The sequence below is a fragment of the Bufo bufo genome, chromosome 6 (assembly GCF_905171765.1).
Source record: "Bufo bufo chromosome 6, aBufBuf1.1, whole genome shotgun sequence".
NCBI lineage: Eukaryota > Metazoa > Chordata > Amphibia > Anura > Bufonidae > Bufo > Bufo bufo.
Window position 1 is genome coordinate 437,894,768 of NC_053394.1, and position 16,137 is coordinate 437,910,904.

Genomic DNA, 16,137 nt, shown 5'->3' on the forward strand with positions numbered 1-16,137 from the left:
CGTACCCGCTCCAGCCCTGCCCCCCACCACAGCCGTACCCGCTCCAGCCCTGCCCCCCCCCCCGTAGCCGTACCCGCTCCAGCCCTGCCCCCCCCGTAGCCGTACCCGCTCCAGCCCTGCCCCCCACCGTAGCCGTACCCGCTACAGCCCTGCCCCCCACCGTAGCCATACCCGCTACAGCCCTGCCCCCCACCGTAGCCGTACCCACTCCAGCCCTGCTCCCCACCGTAGCCGTACCCGCTCCAGCCCTGCCCCCCACCGTAGCCGTACCCGCTCCAGCCCTGCCCCCCCCCGTAGCCGTACCCGCTCCAGCCCTGCCCCCCACCGTAGCCGTACCCGCTCCAGCCCTGCCTGCCAGTGCAGCCGTACCCACTAGTGGTACACACCACAACCCTGCCCGTCACTGCAGCACATCCCACACACTGAGGAAATAAACTTTACTGAGGGAAGAGATATTCCGGCGTCAGCTCCAGGTCATCGTCATATCCAAATCTGCGCAGCACGGTCCAGGTGGTCTCGTGTCTTCCCCTCTGGATAAAGAGAGTGTGCAGGAACAGGAAGCCTGCGGCAGAGAAGGGGGCGTCAGTCCACAGACATCAGTATGTATGGGGGGTGCAGAGGCTCCGCCCCTCACCGTTAAGGGTCAGCCCGTTTCCAGAGACGCCGTCATGGACGTTCTTGCGCACCACGTTCTTTACATCCTCCAGTGCTTGTGGAGCCAAAGGGATGTGAAAACACGTCCTCTGAAAGACAGAGTCAGGTTAGGGGGGCACATACTTTACGGATCTCCAGACCGCCGCTGCAATGGAGCACGTGTGTTACCTGGAAGAAGTTCAGCTCGCCGTCGTTCAGGATCCCATCATTGTCCAGGTCAGAAATCTTGAAGATGCGAGTGAGAGCCTTGACACAAGCTGGCTTCAGCTGGGGGGGTGGGGGGACAGAAATGGGGGCGACAAACCGGAAATCAATGGGTCATCACCCCCATTATAAGCCTACACCCCAAATGCACCTCTCACATTCTATAGACCCAGCACCCCAACTACACCCCTCCCCAAACTATACACACAGCAACCCAACCACACCCCTCCCCAAATTATACACACAGCAACCCAACTACACCCCTCCCCAAATTATACACACAGCACCCCAACTACACCCCTCCCCAAATTATACACACAGCACCCCAACTACACCCCTCCCCAAATTATACACACAGCACCCCAACTACACCCCTCCCCAAACTATACACACAGCACCCCAACTACACCCCTCCGCAAATTATACACACAGCACCCCAACTACACCCCTCCCCAAACTATACACACAGCACCCCAACTACACCCCTCCCCAAATTATACACACAGCACCCCAACTACACCCCTCCGCAAATTATACACACAGCACCCCAACTACACCCCTCCCCAAACTATACACACAGCAACCCAACCACACCCCTCGCCAAATTATACACATAGCACCCCAACTACACCCCTCCCCAAATTATACACACAGCACCCCAACTACACCCCTCCCCAAATTATACACACAGCACCCCAACTACACTTCTCTCCAAATTATACACACACAGCACCCCAACTACACCCCTCCCCAAACTATACACACAGCACCCCAACTACACCCCTCCCCAAACTATACACACAGCACCCCAACTACACCCCTCCCCAAAATATACACACAGCACCCCAACTACACCCCTATCCAAATTATACACACAGCACCCCAACTACACCCCTCCCCAAATTACAGGGAGTGCAGAATTATTAGGCAAGTTGTATTTTTGAGGATTAATTTTATTATTGAACAACAACCATGTTCTCAATGAACCCAAAAAACTAATTAATATCAAAGCTGAATATTTTTGGAAGTAGTTTTTAGTTTGTTTTTAGTTTTAGCTATTTTAGGGGGATATCTGTGTGTGCAGGTGACTATTACTGTGCATAATTATTAGGCAACGTAACAAAAAACAAATATATACCCATTTCAATTATTTATTTTTACCAGTGAAACCAATATAACATCTCAACATTCACAAATATACATTTCTGACATTCAAAAACAAAACAAAAACAAATCAGTGACCAATATAGCCACCTTTCTTTGCAAGGACACTCAAAAGCCTGCCATCCATGGATTCTGTCAGTGTTTTGATCTGTTCACCATCAACATTGTGTGCAGCAGCAACCACAGCCTCCCAGACACTGTTCAGAGAGGTGTACTGTTTTCCCTCCTTGTAAATCTCACATTTGATGATGGACCACAGGTTCTCAATGGGGTTCAGATCAGGTGAACAAGGAGGCCATGTCATTAGATTTTCTTCTTTTATACCCTTTCTTGCCAGCCATGCTGTGGAGTACTTGGACGCGTGTGATGGAGCATTGTCCTGCATGAAAATCATGTTTTTCTTGAAGGATGCAGACTTCTTCCTGTACCACTGCTTGAAGAAGGTGTCTTCCAGAAACTGGCAGTAGGACTGGGAGTTGAGCTTGACTCCATCCTCAACCCGAAAAGGCCCCACAAGCTCATCTTTGATGATACCAGCCCAAACCAGTACTCCACCTCCACCTTGCTGGCGTCTGAGTCGGACTGGAGCTCTCTGCCCTTTACCAATCCAGCCACGGGCCCATCCATCTGGCCCATCAAGACTCACTCTCATTTCATCAGTCCATAAAACCTTAGAAAAATCAGTCTTGAGATATTTCTTGGCCCAGTCTTGACGTTTCAGCTTGTGTGTCTTGTTCAGTGGTGGTCGTCTTTCAGCCTTTCTTACCTTGGTCATGTCTCTGAGTATTGCACACCTTGTGCTTTTGGGCACTCCAGTGATGTTGCAGCTCTGAAATATGGCCAAACTGGTGGCAAGTGGCATCTTGGCAGCTGCACGCTTGACTTTTCTCAGTTCATGGGCAGTTATTTTGCGCCTTGGTTTTTCCACACGCTTCTTGCGACCCTGTTGACTATTTTGAATGAAACGCTTGATTGTTCGATCACGTTTCAGAAGCTTTGCAATTTTAAGAGTGCTGCATCCCTCTGCAAGATATCTCACTATTTTTGACTTTTCTGAGCCTGTCAAGTCCTTCTTTTGACCCATTTTGCCAAAGGAAAGGAAGTTGCCTAATAATTATGCACACCTAATATAGGGTGTTGATGTCATTAGACCACACCCCTTCTCATTACAGAGATGCACATCACATAATATGCTTAATTGGTAGTAGGCTTTTGAGCCTATACAGCTTGGAGTAAGACAACATGCATAAAGAGGATGATGTGGTCAAAATACTCATTTGCCTAATAATTCTGCACGCAGTGTATAAATATATACCTCTCCCCAAATTATAACCACAGCACCCCAACTACACCGCTCCCCAAATTATACACACAGCACCCCAACTACACCCCTCCCCAAATTATAGACAGCACCCCAAATACACCCCTCCCCAAATTATACACACAGAATCCCAACCATGACCCCCTTTCCTACACATGTAGTACATGTGGGGGTGCAGACAGTGACAGGACATGTGATCACCTCTTTGTCCTCGGGGCAGTACAGGGGGCCGGTGGGGTGCAGCACCGCCTTCTGTGCGTAGTAGAACAACTCTGAGATGTTCTTCAGGTTCTTTGCTGAACACTAGGAGAAAGGACACTTGGTTAAGACCTCCAGCACTGACGTCAGCAGTATAACTCCCACCAGATGCCGGACCACACCCCCAGATCACACCAGCGGATGACAGACCACACCTCCAGATGACACCAGCAGATGACAGACCACACCTCCAGATGACACCAGCAGATGACAGACCACACCTCCAGATCACACCAGGAGATGACGGACCACACCTCCAGATCACACCAGGAGATGACGGACCACACCTCCAGATCACACCAGGAGATGACGGACCACACCTCCAGATCACACCAGGAGATGACGGACCACACCTCCAGATCACACCAGGAGATGACGGACCACACCTCCAGATCACACCAGGAGATGACGGACCACACCTCCAGATCACACCAGGAGATGACGGACCACACCTCCAGATCACACCAGGAGATGACGGACCACACCTCCAGATCACACCAGGAGATGACGGACCACACCTCCAGATCACACCAGGAGATGACGGACCACACCTCCAGATCACACCAGGAGATGACGGACCACACCTCCAGATCACACCAGGAGATGACGGACCACACCTCCAGATCACACCAGGAGATGACGGACCACACCTCCAGATCACACCAGGAGATGACGGACCCCACCTCCAGATCACACCAGGAGATGACGGACCACACCTCCAGATCACACCAGGAGATGACGGACCACACCTCCAGATCACACCAGGAGATGACGGACCACACCTCCCAATTACAATAATAGATCACAGATCACATTTCCATATCAAACCACCAGATGAGACCACACCACCAAATCACAGACCACACCTCCAGATAATTCCCCACCGGATCACAGTGCACACCCCCCAGAACACCTCCAGATAATACCGCAGTGGATCACAGTGCACACCTCCCAGATCACACCTCCAGATAATATCTCACTGGATCACAGTGCACACCCCCCAGACCACACCTCCAGATAATACCCCACCGGATCACAGTGCACACCCCCCAGATCACACCTCCAGATAATACCCCACCGGATCACAGTGCACACCCCCCAGACCACACCTCCAGATAATACCCCACCGGATCACAGTGCACACCCCCCAGATCACACCTCCAGATAATACCCCACCGGATCACAGTGCACACCCCCCAGATCACACCTCCAGATAATACCCCACCGGATCACAGTGCACACCCCTCAGACCACACCTCCAGATAATATCTCACCGGATCACAGTGCACACCCCCCAGATCACACCTCCAGATAATACCCCACCGGATCACAGTGCACACCCCCCAGATCACACCTCCAGATAATATCTCACCGGATCACAGTGCACACCCCTCAGACCACACCTCCAGATAATATCTCACCGGATCACAGTGCACACCCCCCAGATCACACCTCCAGATAATACCGCACTGATCACAGTGCACACCCCCCAGACCACACCTCCAGATAATACCGCACTGATCACAGTGCACACCCCCCAGACCACACCTCCAGATAATACCGCACTGATCACAGTGCACACCCCCCAGACCACACCTCCAGATAATACCGCACTGATCACAGTGCACACCCCCCAGACCACACCTCCAGATAATACCCCACCGGATCACAGTGCAGACACCACAGATCACACATTTACAGAAGACCTAGCAGACATCTTACCTCCACACAGGTCTCGATCTCGGAGTACTGGTTCATTATGGGGAGGACGGTCTCCATGCTGCTGTAATCCAGCAGGTCTGACTTATTCCCCACCAGGATGAGGGGGATCCTGACAGCAGAGGCAGAATGTGTGTTACAACAGAGAAAGGACCCCTTCCCCCCACACCAGCTGGACACCAAGAGGGGGCAGAGAGGCGCTGCCCCCACATTACCTGCTGTCCTTGTCCATCCGCTCATTAATGAGAGGAATCCAATGGTTAGTGACCTGCAGATAAGAGCAGACGGTCAAAGAAGAAGACTATCCCATAGTGAGGGGGTGGAGACATGGGAGGAAAGGGAGGGGCGGAGAGTAAGAAAGAGGCGGAGGAGAGGTACTGAGGAGGAGGGGCCGAGAGAGGGGGGACTGAGGAGGAGGGGCCGAGAGAGGGGGGACTGAGGAGGGGGGACTGAGGAGGAGGGGCCGAGAGAGGGGGGACTGAGGAGGAGGGGCCGAGAGAGGGGGGACTGAGGAGGAGGGGCCGAGAGAGGGGACTAAGGGTTAGGGTAAGGAGGGAGCGGAGGCAGACCAGGAGGGGGCGGAGGCAGACCAGGAGGGGGCCGGGGCAGACCAGGAGGGGGCCGGGGCAGACCAGGAGGGGGCCGGGGCAGACCAGGAGGGGGCCGGGGCAGACCAGGAGGGGGCCGGGGCAGACCAGGAGGGGGCCGAGGCAGACCAGGAGGGGGCCGAGGCAGACCAGGAGGGGGCCGAGGCAGACCAGGAGGGGGCCGAGGCAGACCAGGAGGGGGCCGAGGCAGACCAGGAGGGGGCCGAGGCAGACCAGGAGGGGGCGGGGGCAGAGCAGGAGGGGGCGGGGGCAGAGCAGGAGGGGGCGGGGGCAGAGCAGGAGGGGGCGGGGGCAGAGCAGGAGGGGGCGGGGGCAGAGCAGGAGGGGGCGGGGGCTCCGGTCACCTTGTCTATGGAGTTCTTGTTGTTGACCGCGTATACGATGCAGATAACATTCGCCTGCAGAGACAGAACAGAAGGGGGGGGTTACTGACCGCGAGGAGTCAAGTGACGTCAGTCTAGTTATAAGCTGTATTCCAGATGAGGGTTGTAGTCTTACCCGCGAGATCTCATTACATAGCTGTTCATCTGTCTGCTCCGACTCTGCAGAGAGCACACAAGACAAAGTGAGAAGGACGCACTGCACTTAAAGGGCTGTTCCACAAATACTCCCCCGGATCCGAATACTTCTGTAATTGCATGTCATTAAAAATGTAGTATAGCCCGTGAGCTACTTAATAACATGTGGTTCTGCAGCGCCACCTGCTGTCCGTTCTTTCCCTTATTTCTCTGTCCATCCCATTGAGGTGGTCACACATGCTCAGTTTCAATCTTTAACTGTCACCAGATAGATCATGTGTTAGAAGCTGTGGCAGATATAGGAAAGAGTTGCAGCAGAAAAGACACGCCCCATGGGAAAAGACACGCCCTCTGCTCCAACTGCTAGATATATTTTATGCTGGTCGACCAATGAATGTGGAGATCTCTGGATGGATGGGAGGCACGGGCTGGTCCTAGCGGAGAGACTCGCGTCCTGAACGATGTCTGATCCTCATTATTTAGGCTCCATTCACACGTCCATGGAGTGTTGCGGACCCGCAAATTGCGGATCCGCAACACACCCGCCCGGCACCCCTATAGAAATGCCTATTCTTGTCCGCAAGCTGCGGACAAGAATAGGACATGTTCTATCTTTTGCGGATCTGCGGACCCGAAGATCAGGGCCGTGCTCCGCGGATGCGGACAGCACACTGTGTGCTGTCCGCATCCATTCCGTCCCCATAGAAAATGAATGGGTCCGCACCCGTTCCGCAAAATTGCGGAACGAATGCGGACCCATTTGCGGACGTGTGAATGGAGCCTTACAGGGTTATTTCCATCCCAGCCCAGATTCAGGCCAAGATGAGAGTAACCAAAGTCAGCTCCGGGGAGGTGGAGTAACAGAATGGCGGTGCGTGCAGCGCTCCTCTGCCCCCGCTTCTTCTTCAGCATACATTCACTGCTATGAGAGTCCTGGACACCCGCAGTGCTCTGCATAATGACCGGACTCCATCTGAGACCCCCGCAGTGCTCTGCATAATGATCGGACTCCATCTGAGACCCCCGCAGTGCTCTGCATAATGACCGGACTCCATCTGAGACCCCCGCAGTGCACTGCATAATGACCGGAATCCATCTGAGACCCCCCGCAGTGCACTGCATAATGACCGGACTACATCTAAGACCCCCGCAGTGCACTGCATAATGACCGGACTCCATCTAAGACCTCCCGCAGTGCTCTGCATAATGACCGGACTCCATATGAGACCCCCGCAGTGCTCTGCATAATGACCGGACTCCATCTGAGACACCCGCAGTGCACTGCATAATGACTGGACTCCATCTAAGACCTCCCGCAGTGCTCTGCATAATGACCGGACTACATCTAAGACCCCCCCGCAGTGCACTGCATAATGACCGGACTACATCTAAGACCCCCCCGCAGTGCACTGCATAATGACTGGACTCCATCTAAGACCTCCCGCAGTGCTCTGCATAATGACCGGACTACATCTAAGACCTCCCGCAGTGCTCTGCATAATGACCGGACTACATCTAAGACCCCCCCGCAGTGCACTGCATAATGACTGGACTCCATCTAAGACCCCCGCAGTGGACTGCATAATGACTGGACTCCATCTAAGACCCCCGCAGTGGACTGCATAATGACCGGACTCCATCTAAGACCCCCGCAGTGCACTGCATAATGACCACACTAAATCTAAGACCCCCCGCAGTGCACTGCCCAATGATCAGAGTCCACCGAGACCCCCTACCCACAGGACACCCATCGGATCCACTTAGTGTTAGTGGATATAAAACAGACAGGATGAGCAGCGAACAGTCTTACCGGAATAATCTACGATGTGGGTGGGCACTCGTTCCGGGGTCACGTCTCCTGGGATCGTAATCTCCTCAGCACGAGCAGGAACCTTAGAGAAGATTGCAGATCACACTGATTATCCACATATAGGCGCATTGATTAGAGGGCCTGGACCAACCTGCTCATTTACATGAAGGGGCCCAAGTCATGTGACTTTACTGAACTCTGATCGCAGCAGAACCTGGTGTACAGTTGGCAGGATAAAAGTAAGCTCCACCTCCAAAAAGGAGAGCTCCGCCTACCACAACCGCTAACTTTAAAGGGCCAGTCCAGTGGTAATCACAGTATAATGTACCCGCGTCACCCCTACAACATACAGAACAGAGGAGCAGAGGCGTCACCCCTAAAACATACAGAACAGAGGAGCAGAGGCGTCACCCCTACAACATACAGAACAGGGAAGAACCGGCGTCACGACTACAACATATAGAACAGAGGAGCACCGGCGTCACCCCTACAACATACAGAACAGAGGAGCAAAGGCGTCACCCCTACAACATACAGAACAGGGGTGCACCGGCGTCACCCCTACAACATACAGAACAGAGGAGCAGAGGCGTCACCCCTACAACACACAGAACAGGGGAGCAGAGGCGTCACCCCTACAACATACAGAACAGAGGAGCAAAGGCGTCACCCCTACAACATACAGAACAGGGAAGAACCGGCGTCACGACTACAACATATAGAACAGAGGAGCACCGGCGTCACCCCTACAACATACAGAACAGGGGAGCAGAGGCGTCACCCCTACAACACACAGAACAGAGGCGCAAAGGCGTCACCCCTACAACACACAGAATAGGGGAGCACCGGCGTCACCCCTACAACATACAGAACAGGGGAGCACAGGCGTCACCCCTACAACATACAGAACAGGGGAGCAGAGGCGTCACCCCTACAACATACAGAACAGGGGAGCAGAGGCGTCACCCCTACAACATACAGAACAGGGGAGCACAGGCATCACCCCTACAACATACAGAACAGAGGAGCAGAGGCGTCACCCCTACAACATACAGAACAGAGGAGCAAAGGCGTCACCCCTACAACATACAGAACAGGGGAGCACAGGCATCACCCCTACAACATACAGAACAGAGGAGCAGAGGCGTCACCCCTACAACATACAGAACAGAGGAGCAGAGGCGTCACCCCTACAACATACAGAACCGAGGAGCACAGGCATCACCCCTACAACATACAGAACAGGGGAGCAGAGGCGTCACCCCTACAACATACAGAACAGGGGAGCAGAGGCGTCACGACTACAACATATAGAACCGAGGAGCACAGGCATCACCCCTACAACATACAGAACAGAGGAGCAGAGGCGTCACCCCTACAACATACAGAACAGAGGAGCAGAGGCGTCACCCCTACAACATACAGAACAGAGGAGCAGAGGCGTCACCCCTACAACATACAGAACAGGGGAGCAGAGGAGTCACCCCTACAACATACAGAACAGGGGAGCAGAGGCGTCACCCCTACAACATACAGAACAGGGGAGCACAGGCATCACCCCTACAACACACAGAACAGGGGAGCAAAGACGTCACCCCTACAACATACAGAACAGGGGAGCACCCGCGTCACCCCTAAAACATACAGAACAGGGGAGCAAAGGCGTCACCCCTACAACACACAGAATAGGGGAGCACCAGCGTCACCCCTACAATATACAGAACAGAGGAGCAGAGGCGTCACCCCTACAACATACAGAACAGAGGAGCAGAGGCGTCACCCCTACAACATACAGAACAGGGGAGCAGAGGCGTCACCCCTACAACATACAGAACAGGGGAGCACAGGCATCACCCCTACAACATACAGAACAGAGGAGCAGAGGCGTCACCCCTACAACATACAGAACAGGGGAGCAGAGGCGTCACGACTACAACATACAGAACAGGGGAGCAGAGGCATCACCCCTACAACATACAGAACAGGGGAGCAGAGGCATCACCCCTACAACATACAGAACAGAGGAGCAGAGGCGTCACCCCTACAACATACAGAACAGGGGAGCAGAGGCGTCACGACTACAACATACAGAACAGGGGAGCAGAGGCGTCACCCCTACAACACACAGAATAGAGGAGCAAAGGCGTCACCCCTACAACATACAGAACAGGGGAGCACCGGCGTCACCCCTACAACATACAGAACAGAGGAGCAGAGGCGTCACCCCTACAACATACAGAACAGAGGAGCAGAGGCGTCACCCCTACAACATACAGAACAGGGGAGCACCCGCGTCACCCCTACAACATACAGAAAAGAGGAGCACCCGCGTCACCCCTACAACATACAGGACAGGGGAGCAGAGGCGTCACCCCTACAACATACAGAACAGGGGAGCAGAGGCATCACCCCTACAACATACAGAACAGGGGAGCAGAGGCGTCACCCCTACAACATACAGAACAGGGGAGCAGAGGCGTCACCCCTACAACATACAGAACAGGGGAGTAGAGGCGTCACCCCTACAACATACAGAACAGAGGAGCACCAGCGTCACCCCTACAACATACAGAACAGGGGAGCAGAGGCGTCACCCCTACAACACACAGAACAGAGGAGCAAAGGCGTCACCCCTACAACACACAATAGGGGAGCACCAGCGTCACCCCTACAACATACAGAACAGAGGAGCAGAGGCGTCACCCCTACAACACACAGAACAGAGGAGCAGAGGCGTCACCCCTACAACACACAGAACAGAGGAGCAAAGGCGTCACCCCTACAACACACAATAGGAGAGCACCAGCGTCACCCCTACAACATACAGAACAGAGGAGCAGAGGCGTCACCCCTACAACACACAGAACAGAGGAGCAGAGGCGTCACCCCTACAACACACAGAACAGAGGAGCACCCGCATCACCCCTACAACACACAGAACAGGGGAGCAGAGGCGTCACCCCTACAACACACAGAACAGAGGAGCAAAGGCGTCACCCCTACAACATACAGAACAGAGGAGCAAAGGCGTCACCCCTACAACATACAGAACAGGGGAGCAAAGGCGTCACCCCTACAACATACAGAACAGGGGAGCAGAGGCGTCACCCCTACAACATACAGAACAGGGGAGCAGAGGCGTCACCCCTACAACACACAGAATAGGGGAGCACCAGCGTCACCCCTACAACATACAGAACAGCGGAGCAGAGGCGTCACCCCTACAACATACAGAAAAGAGGAGCACGCGCGTCACCCCTACAACATACAGGACAGGGGAGCAGAGGCGTCACCCCTACAACACACAGAACAGGGGAGCACCGGCGTCACCCCTACAACATACAGAACAGGGGAGCAAAGGTGTCACCCCTACAACATACAGAATAGGGGAGCACCGGCGTCACCCCTACAACATACAGAACAGGGGAGCAAAGGCGTCACCCCTACAACACACAGAATAGGGGAGCAAAGGTGTCACCCCTACAACATACAGAATAGGGGAGCAAAGGCGTCACCCCTACAACACACAGAACAGGGGAGCAAAGGTGTCACCCCTACAACATACAGAATAGGGGAGCACCGGCGTCACCCCTACAACATACAGAACAGAGGAGCAGAGGCGTCACCCCTACAACATACAGAAAAGAGGAGCAGAGGCGTCACCCCTACAACACACAGAACAGAGGAGCAAAGGCGTCACCCCTACAACATACAGGACAGGGGAGCAGAGGCGTCACCCCTACAACACACAGAACAGGGAGCACCGGCGTCACGACTACAACATACAGAACAGGGGAGCACCGGCGTCACCCCTACAACACACAGAACAGAGGAGCAAAGGCGTCACCCCTACAACACACAGAACAGGGGAGCACCCGCGTCACCCCTACAACATACAGAACAGGGGAGCACCCGCGTCACCCCTACAACATACAGAACAGGGGAGCAAAGGCGTCACCCCTACAACACACAGAATAGGGGAGCACCAGCGTCACCCCTACAATATACAGAACAGAGGAGCAGAGGCGTCACCCCTACAACACACAGAACAGAGGAGCAGAGGCGTCACCCCTACAACATACAGAACAGGGGAGCAAAGGCGTCACCCCTACAACATACAGAACAGGGGAGCACCCGCGTCACCCCTACAACATACAGAACAGGGGAGCACCCGCGTCACCCCTACAACATACAGAACAGAGGAGCACCGGCGTCACCCCTACAACATACAGAACAGGGGAGCAGAGGCGTCACCCCTACAACATACAGAACAGGGGAGCACCGGCGTCACCCCTACAACATACAGAACAGGGGAGCAGAGGCGTCACCCCTACAACATACAGAACAGGGGAGCAAAGGCGTCACCCCTACAACATACAGAACAGGGGAGCACAGGCGTCACCCCTACAACATACAGAACAGGGGAGCAGAGGCGTCACCCCTACAACATACAGAACAGGGGAGCAGAGGCGTCACCCCTACAACATACAGAACAGGGGAGCAGAGGCGTCACCCCTACAACACACAGAACAGAGGAGCAGAGGCGTCACCCATACAACACACAGAACAGGGGAGCACCGGCGTCACCCCTACAACACACAGAACAGGGGAGCAGAGGCGTCACCCCTACAACATACAGAACAGGGGAGCAGAGGCGTCACCCCTACAACATACAGAACAGGGGAGCAGAGGCGTCACCCCTACAACACACAGAACAGAGGAGCAGAGGCGTCACCCATACAACACACAGAACAGGGGAGCACCCGCGCCGATGACCGTTCTCTCCAGGGCTCTGCAGGACCCCGTTCACATGATGAGGAGAGCGCCTCACCTCCTCCGGGAACTCCTCACTGACCAGTGACATGATGAGCGACGTCTTCCCCACCCGGCCTGCAAACAGAAGACAGGAATTATAATCACAGTATAATCTCCGGGAGAGAGCAGTAATAATCTCCAGGTTATAATCTCCAGGACATATAACAGTATAATAGATATGACTGACATCACCGCTATAATCTCCAGGTTATAATCTCCAGGACATATAACAGTATAATAGATATGACTGACATCACCGCTATAATCTCCAGGTTATAATCTCCAGGACATATAACAGTATAATAGATATGACTGACATCACCGCTATAATCTCCAGGACATATAACAGTATAATAGATATGACTGACATCACCACTATAATCTCCAGGTTATAATCTCCAGGACATATAACAGTATAATAGATATGACTGACATCACGGCTATAATCTCCAGGTTATAATCTCCAGGACATATAACAGTATAATAGATATGACTGACATCACCGCTATAATCTCCAGGTTATAATCTCCAGGACATATAACAGTATAATAGATATCACTGACATCACCGCTATAATCTCCAGGTTATAATCTCCGAGACATATAACAGTATAATAGATATGACTGACATCACCGCTATAATCTCCAGGACATATAACAGTATAATAGATATGACTGACATCACCGCTATAATCTCCAGGACATATAACAGTATAATAGATATGACTGACATCACCGCTATAATCTCCAGGACATATAACAGTATAGTAGATATGACTGACATCACGGCTATAATCTCCAGGACATATAACAGTATAGTAGATATCACTGACATCACGGCTATAATCTCCAGGTTATAATCTCCAGGACATATAACAGTATAATAGATATGACTGACATCACCGCTATAATCTCCAGGTTATAATCTCCAGGACATATAACAGTATAATAGATATGACTGACATCACGGCTATAATCTCCAGGACATATAACAGTATAATAGATATGACTGACATCACCGCTATAATCTCCAGGTTATAATCTCCAGGACATATAACAGTATAATAGATATGACTGACATCACGGCTATAATCTCCAGGACATATAACAGTATAATAGATATGAATTACATCACGGCTATAATCTCAAGGACATATAACAGTATAGTAGATATGACTGACATCAAGGCTATAATCTCCAGGTTATAATCTCCAGGACATATAACAGTATAATAGATATAACTGACATCACGGCTATAATCTCCAGGACATATAACAGTATAATAGATATGACTGACATCACCGCTATAATCTCCAGGTTATAATCTCCAGGACATATAACAGTATAATAGATATGACTGACATCACCACTATAATCTCCAGGACATATAACAGTATAATAGATATGACTGACATCACCGCTATAATCTCCAGGCTATAATCTCCAGGACATATAACAGTATAATAGATATGACTGACATCACGGCTATAATCTCCAGGACATATAACAGTATAATAGATATGAATTACATCACCGCTATAATCTCCAGGACATATAACAGTATAATAGATATGACTGACATCACCACTATAATCTCCAGGTTATAATCTCCAGGACATATAACAGTATAATAGATATGACTGACATCACGGCTATAATCTCCAGGTTATAATCTCCAGGACATATAACAGTATAATAGATATGACTGACATCACCGCTATAATCTCCAGGTTATAATCTCCAGGACATATAACAGTATAATAGATATCACTGACATCACCGCTATAATCTCCAGGTTATAATCTCCGAGACATATAACAGTATAATAGATATGACTGACATCACCGCTATAATCTCCAGGACATATAACAGTATAATAGATATGACTGACATCACCGCTATAATCTCCAGGACATATAACAGTATAATAGATATGACTGACATCACCGCTATAATCTCCAGGACATATAACAGTATAGTAGATATGACTGACATCACCGCTATAATCTCCAGGTTATAATCTCCAGGACATATAACAGTATAATAGATATGACTGACATCACGGCTATAATCTCCAGGACATATAACAGTATAATAGATATGACTGACATCACCGCTATAATCTCCAGGTTATAATCTCCAGGACATATAACAGTATAATAGATATGACTGACATCACGGCTATAATCTCCAGGACATATAACAGTATAATAGATATGAATTACATCACGGCTATAATCTCAAGGACATATAACAGTATAGTAGATATGACTGACATCAAGGCTATAATCTCCAGGTTATAATCTCCAGGACATATAACAGTATAATAGATATAACTGACATCACGGCTATAATCTCCAGGACATATAACAGTATAATAGATATGACTGACATCACCGCTATAATCTCCAGGTTATAATCTCCAGGACATATAACAGTATAATAGATATGACTGACATCACCACTATAATCTCCAGGACATATAACAGTATAATAGATATGACTGACATCACCGCTATAATCTCCAGGTTATAATCTCCAGGACATATAACAGTATAATAGATATGACTGACATCACCGCTATAATCTCCAGGCTATAATCTCCAGGACATATAACAGTATAATAGATATGACTGACATCACCGCTATAATCTCCAGGACATATAACAGTATAGTAGAAATGACTGACATCACCGCTATAATCTCCAGGACATATAACAGTATAATAGATATGACTGACATCACCGCTATAATCTCCAGGACATATAACAGTATAATAGATATGACTGACATCACCGCTATAATCTCCGGATTATAATCTCCAGGACATATAACAGTATAATAGATATGACTGACATCACCGCTATAATCTCCAGGACATATAACAGTATAGTAGATATGACTGACATCACCGCTATAATCTCCGGATTATAATCTCCAGGACATATAACAGTATAATAGATATGACTGACATCACCGCTATAATCTCCAGGACATATAACAGTATAATAGATATGACTGACATCACCGCTATAATCTCCAGGTTATAATCTCCAGGACATATAAC

The 16,137-nt window shown here is 50.8% G+C and overlaps 1 protein-coding gene across 3 annotated transcripts in view; it reads right to left on the minus strand.

Annotated features, from left to right (window-relative positions):
• The window catches only part of RHOT1 (ras homolog family member T1), a 48,449-nt gene that overhangs the window by 25,359 nt on the left and 6,953 nt on the right, over positions 1–16,137 (minus strand). For all 3 annotated transcript variants that reach the window (XM_040438905.1, XM_040438908.1, XM_040438907.1), the window contains exons 2-11: positions 13,088–13,146; positions 8,257–8,338; positions 6,427–6,470; positions 6,273–6,326; positions 5,536–5,588; positions 5,324–5,432; positions 3,545–3,646; positions 823–921; positions 635–743; positions 442–562 (exon numbers count right to left, since the gene is read on the minus strand). In XM_040438905.1, the coding sequence (XP_040294839.1) occupies positions 442–562; positions 635–743; positions 823–921; positions 3,545–3,646; positions 5,324–5,432; positions 5,536–5,588; positions 6,273–6,326; positions 6,427–6,470; positions 8,257–8,338; positions 13,088–13,146 (832 nt within the window). The remainder of the gene's footprint in view (positions 1–441; positions 563–634; positions 744–822; positions 922–3,544; positions 3,647–5,323; positions 5,433–5,535; positions 5,589–6,272; positions 6,327–6,426; positions 6,471–8,256; positions 8,339–13,087; positions 13,147–16,137) is intronic.